The following is a 6,471-nucleotide window of genomic DNA, read 5'->3' as shown; positions in this document are numbered from 1 at the left end:
CCAAGATTTACTGGCGCTGTAAGGGAAAACATACTTTTTCATGCTTTGTATTTTGTGCATTTGTGTTTTTTATTTTTATATTAATACCAAAAATATAGGATGCACTCGGAGGTCTTTTTAGTAGTGAAGTAGGTGCTTTGGTTTAATGTGCCAACAGGATTACATAATGGTTTCGATCAAAGTTTTAACCTCCAGAGGGTCTTTATCAATATCTTTCAAGATCCGCTGGGGTCTAAACATTATGTAATGTTGTTGGTACAATAAACCGAAGCATTTACTTTACTATTTAAACACCTGTGAGTTTATCCTTTATTTTTGTATATATTGTTAATTACTGTGCGGATTGCACTCAGGTACGCCAGTGACACCAAAGACAGGTTGTGACGATATTTAAAATTTATTTATTTTTGATGTGCGTAATAAATCACTACACTAAATTTAGTATTTGGAAAACATTTTTTTTTTTTTTTAGATGTTTGTCCCTCACAGTAGTTCTGAACATTGCTGGCAGGAGCTTGAGGACTGTGTTGAGAGAAATGTAGCTTTGATGAGTGGGACAGTCTGCAATCCTTGCCTATCCTACGCTCAGAAATGTACCATTCTAAGCCCCAGGTGACAATAACTCTTTGCTACATTGAGGTACAGTATGCTATGTCATGTATCTTTTCTCATTAACAATGTTCTCTGTCTGTGCAGGAACTAATGCTTCTACAAATATCATAACTACCACAGTTGTGTGTTTGTGATGATTCATACAAAGTAAATTTAAAGTGGACATGTCTTGCACAATTTTATCTAGTTAGTACAATGTATAAAGGAATCCCTAGCCCATTCATGGATTAAAACATAAACTTCAAGGACTCCATGTTTAAAATGGAATAATAAGGCAAAAATGTGACTCTCTGTTGAATTAATTTGCATAGGCCCACCCAAAATCCCTTGCAGTAGTAACATCACTGCAAACTTGTGATTTCTGTAGGAAAAGCAAATCTTATGGCTTGACTTTTGTGTGCAGGTCTTTGTTTAATAATGTATTGACAGTCCACCAACTTCAGGTGGAAAGGGTTTTCAATTACTTTTTCCCCACAATAACTTTCTTGGGTTGTGCTCTGCAAATAACACCAAGCCTTCCTAGCAAACTAGTAACCAGCCTCATGCTGAATTCGCATTAACTACGAAACAGCTGTCTGTGAGTGGTTCACTGGCTTTGTATCTCTTTCTAAATTGTGTATGAAAGCTGTTGTATAAATCAAACATAAACCTCAAGGAATCCATGTTAACATGGAATAACTAAATTTCATATGCCCACCCAGAATCCTTTGCGGTAGTAACCTCACTGCAAAAGTGAGATTTCTGTGAGAAAAGCAAGTCTTGTGGCTTGACTGGTGTGTGCAGACCAGGCCCTGGGGAGATAGCTCAGCTAAGCGGACAAGGGCATAAGTATGAGTGTGGGGATGGATGCTTGTGATTGGTTGTATGTGTTTATGGGAGTGGTTGTGGGTTTGGGAGTGGGGCAGGGACCATCTTATCTCAGTGCCTCTTTTGAGACGGGCCAGCAAACAACTTCCTCTGCTCCTGTTTGTCCTGGGCCTGGAAAACTTTTCTGCTTGAGGATGGATGAGGAAGCAATCCTATCTGCCCTCAGAGCTGCAGCTGCCCTGGATGGGGGTAGGTACCTTCGTGAGCAATTTGCTCACTCCACCCTAGCTTGGCTGCCGGTGTAGGTCCCCCCACCCCCGCGGCCAGGCCTCTACTAGGGCCTCCCATGCAGCTACAGCGCTCCTGCTAGAATAAGCCCTGTTGCCTCATCTTGGGCCCGGTATAGGAGACGGAGCCCGCACCCGAGGTGCCGTCAGGCCCACATGTCCGCTCCATCTGACACGCAGCCTGCTCCTTCTGAAGGAACCCACGCCAGAAGAAGAACTGTGCAGCCTGGGGCGTCTGGGAGGCCCTCCCAGGCCCCACATGGTCGGCGGACCAGTGAGCGGGCCGGCGGTGGTAAGTGGGCCACACGGGGCACGGCTGTGCTGCTATTGGGGGGTGGAGAGGGGTCCTACAGTCTTTTGCGTTGGCCTATGCCCTGGCATTTTTTGGGGCGATGCGGATTGGGGAATTGGTAAGCCCTAGTAGGCGCTGTGGTGGCGGGGTGTTGTTTTCCGATGTTCAGTGCTCTGCAGTTCATATTGCATTTATGATCCAACGGATGTCCTTGGGAAGGGTTAGTGGGTGCTGTCCCAGGTTTGACTATTTGCCCTGTTGCTTCCTTTAGGGAGTTCTGCGATCTGCACACGATATCCGCGGGCCCTCTTTTGGTGCATGAGGATGGGAGTTTTCTTTCGCATTTTTAGTTTATTCGGGTTAGCAGAGAGTATTGTGTGCATTCATTTAAAATAGGCGCTGCCACGGAGGCTTCCAGGTTGGGTATGCCGGCGCAAGCAGTTTAGAGGATAGGTAGGTAGGCATCTGGGCGTTTTGTCTCATATGTTCGCCCTTCCCGCCTCCTGAATTAATTTTTGTCTCTACAGGTGGAACTCCCCCCACGGTTTGGGTGATCGGGCACTCGTATGCATTCTAGGCCAGGAGGCGAGCGGCTGTCCATCCGGGAGGTGAGCTATTGGGTTTTACACCTTCTGAAGCAGAGGTTCGCTGGTTTGGCACCAGATGGGTTCGGCTCCCCCCGGGGCTGGTTCTGCTCTCCTGCCTTCTGGATGCGCCGAGCGTTCTAGTTATTCACCTGGGGGGTAATGATCTTGGGACAATGCCTATCTGGGGTTGGCTGATGCTATTAAGAGGGACTTGGCGCGCGTCTTGGTTCTATTCCCGGACGTGCGGCTCATCTGGTTGGAGGTCATTTCCCGTAACTACTGGCAGCGGGACCATAATCAAAGAACCATGGAACGCTGCCATATTAAATTGAATAGAAAGGTCTCTAAGTTTGTACTGGGGGTTAAGGTCGGGTTCAACCTTTTTAATCTTGCTATCCAGGAAGCGGTGGAAAAGGCCTTGGGTTGTTGGGGTGGGGCCCCCGCAGATTTAGACTTAAAACAGCGGGGTTGTGGTGGGGGGATGTCCTTGCCAATAGGTGTTGGGGGCTATCACATGGAATGTAAGGAGATACTCAAGGTGGGTCTCACCCTCCCCTGCTCTGTAGGGTAAACTTTTCAATTACCGACTTGGACGTACCCACCAAGCTAAAAGCCGGATGGTGGTAAGCATTGAAAGGAAAAGGGAATTTGGTTTGGACGAGGGGGGAGGCGAGAACCCAGTGGGCAAGTTGGTGCCTAGGCACATGGTCTCGTTCATTGGCAAGGATGTTTATGTAAAGTACCGTATATACTCGAGTATAAGCCGACCCGAATATAAGCCGAGGCCCCTAATTTTTCCCCAAAAAACTGGGAAAACTTATTGACTCGAGTATAAGACTAGGGTGGGAAATGCAGCAGCTACTGGTAAATTTCTAAATAAAATTAGATCCTAAAAAAAATATATTAATTGAATATTTATTTACAGTGTGTGTATAATGAATGCAGTGTGTGCGTATGAGTGCAGCGTGTGTGTGTATGAGTGCAGCGTGTGTGTATGAGTGCAGTGTGTGTATGAGTGCAGCGTGTGTATGAGTGCAGCGTGTGTATGAGTGCAGTGTGTGTGTGTGTGAATGCAGTGTGTGTGTGTATGAATGCAGTGTGTGTGTGTATGAATGCAGTGTGTGTGAGTGCAGTGTGTGTGTATGAGTGCAGAGTGTGTATGAATGCAGTGTGTGTATGAATGCAGTGTGTGCAGGGCCGGTGCAAGGATATTTGCCCCCCCCATATGTCCTGACCTCCCCTCCTCCTCCCTCAGTGGTCCTTACCTCCCCACCCCCGTGTTCCTTCACCCCCCTCCCCCAGTGGTCCTGACTCACCCCTCCCCTAGTGGTCCTTACTTCCCCCTCCCCTCCCCTAGTGGTCCTTACTTCCCCCTCCCCTTCCCTAGTGGTCATTATCCCCCCCTCTCTCCCCTAGTGGTCCTTATCCCCCCCCTCCCTCTCATAGTGGTCCTTATCCCCCTCCCTCCCATAGTGGTCCTTATCCCCCCCTCCCTTCCTCCCATAGTGGTCCTTATCCCCCCCTCCCTCCCATAGTGTTCCTTTTCTCCCCCCCTCCCTCCCATAGTGGTCCTTATCCCACCCCCCTCCCTCCGATAGTGGTCCTTATCCCCCCCTCCCTTCCATAGTGGTATAGTGGTCCTTATCCCCCCCTCCCTCCCATAGTGGTCCTTATCCCCCCCTCCCTCCCATAGTGGTCCTTATCCCCCCCTTCCCTCCCATAGTGGTCCTTATCCCCCCCTCCCTCCCATAGTGGTCCTTATCCCCCCCCTCCCTCCCATAGTGGTCCTTATCCCCCCCCTCCCTCCCATAGCGGTCCTTATACCCCCCTCCCTCCCATAGTGGTCCTTATCCCACCCCCCTCCCTTCCATAGTGGTATAGTGGTCCTTATCCCCCCCTCCCTCCCATAGTGGTCCTTATCCCCCCCTCCCTCCCATAGTGGTCCTTATCCCCCCCTTCCCTCCCATAGTGGTCCTTATCCCCCCCTTCCCTCCCATAGTGGTCCTTATCCCCCCCTCCCTCCCATAGTGGTCCTTATCCCCCCCCTCCCTCCCATAGTGGTCCTTATCCCCCCCCTCCCTCCCATAGTGGTCCTTATACCCCCCCCCCCTCCCACAGTGGTCCTTATACCCCCTTTTTTTTTTTTTTTTTTTTTTATTATTATTTTTTTTTATTATTATTATTTCTTATTTTTTTTTTTTTTCGTCCCCCCTCCCTGCTTGATACATGGCAGGGAGGGGGGCTCTCCTTCCCTGGTGGTCCAGTGGCAGTTCAGTGGGGGGGGAGAGGGGGGCTGGCAGAGCTGTACTTACCTGTTCTGCAGCTCCTGTCAGCTCTCTCCTCCTCCGCGCCGTCCGTGCAGCTCCCTCTGTCAGCTCCCAGTGTAAGTCTCGCGAGAGCCGCGGCTCTCGCGAGACTTACACTGGGAGCTGACCGAGGTGCTGAACGGACGGCGCGGAGGAGGAGAGAGCTGACAGGAGCTGCAGAACAGGTAAGTACAGCTCTGCCAGCCCCCCTCTCCCCCGGTCTGTATTATGGCAATGCAAATTGCCATAATACAGACCTTGACTCGAGTATAAGCCGAGTTGGGGTTTTTCAGCCCAAAAAATGGGCTGAAAAACTCGGCTTATACTCGAGTATATACGGTATGTAGGGCCTAGGTGTTAATTTATATGTTAAGTTATGGATTATTTATGTATTATCTCTGGTTATAATTAAATGATAAAGTTAATAAAGGTTGGATGAGTCCTACAGTCTTATGTTTACTAAATGCTGTGGCCTGTTTCATCCAAATTCAGTGTCTGTCGTTATTGGTGGGGATATTTGGGGTCGGCTATGTTATCTTATTTGCATCAAAATTCCCCGCTACGTCCATACATGTGTTTAACAATGACTTTAACTATTGACTTTCCATAAATAAAAGGTAGATTTACAGTTATTCACTAAAGTAAGAATTCAAAGTGATTTTCAAATTTAAGGCTAAAACAGTCGAACTGAAAAAATAGATGACATTTTTCCAGATCATCTATTTTGAGCTTCTATTTGAAGTTTGCTTTGCGTTCTTTGCACTATCACACTGTTTTGTAGTCTGTGCAGCTAACTGACAGTGACATTCTGGGATTGTGTGTCAGTCCGCACAAGTGGCACAATGTCTGCTTGAAGCCAGGTGTCTATTCAGTCCCCAACAGTCAGTCAGTGAAAGACCAGGTCATTCTCGAAGATGTAATCTAATAAACAGACGCTCTCTGTATATAAAATAATACATATCTTCAAAGACCCAACACCAAGTGTGTATTTACTAAAATAAGACTTGTGTAGGTGGATGCCCCACCTGACTCATTGTGTGCTGCGTTAACCTTTTATCACAGGCCATTGTTAGAATTAAACCTCATACTATTTCAGAGTATCAGCAACATTGCAAAGCTAAAAATGTCTCACATAAGTAGCATTGTTCATTCTAATAGAAGTGTCAGTGTGACAGCTATTATTTGTTTGAAGAGATGAAGCCTCAATATGTTTTAGGGTGTGAAGGTTTTTGCTTGTTCGTTGTCTATCCAGGCTTAACTCGTTCCAGGGGTTAACGTAGCATGTTTTAATTTTTTTGTTTGGTTTTTGATGAAAGTTAAAGGGACACTATAGCTACCTAAACAACTTGAGCTTAATGAAGCAGTTTTGGTGTATAGATCATGCCTCTCAGGTTTTAATGCTCAATTCATTGCCATTTAGGAGTTAAATCACTTTGTTTCTGTTTATGCAGCCCTTGCCACACCTCCCCTGGCTATGATTGACACAGCCTGCATGAAAAAAACTGGTTTTACTTTCAATCAGATGTAATTTACCTTAAACAATTTTATCTCTTGCTCTATAAATTGAACTTTAATCGCAT

At 47.0% G+C, this 6,471-nt stretch overlaps 1 protein-coding gene across 3 annotated transcripts in view; it reads left to right on the top strand.

Moving 5' to 3' along the window:
• Positions 1 to 576: 576 nt before the first annotated feature.
• The window catches only part of LOC134615159 (cadherin-like protein 26), an 86,191-nt gene continuing 80,296 nt past the window's right edge, over positions 577 to 6,471 (top strand). For 2 of the 3 annotated variants that reach the window (XM_063459613.1, XM_063459615.1), the window contains exon 1: positions 577 to 639. In XM_063459613.1, coding sequence (XP_063315683.1) covers positions 592 to 639 — 48 coding nt within the window. In that variant the 5' untranslated portion in view covers positions 577 to 591. The remainder of the gene's footprint in view (positions 640 to 6,471) is intronic. The other variant, XM_063459614.1, reaches the window with a different exon arrangement.

This window comes from Pelobates fuscus, chromosome 6 (genome assembly GCF_036172605.1).
Source record: "Pelobates fuscus isolate aPelFus1 chromosome 6, aPelFus1.pri, whole genome shotgun sequence".
Classification (NCBI taxonomy): domain Eukaryota; kingdom Metazoa; phylum Chordata; class Amphibia; order Anura; family Pelobatidae; genus Pelobates; species Pelobates fuscus.
Note: the sequence above shows the minus strand (reverse complement) of the source record. Positions and strands in the feature narration are given on the sequence as shown.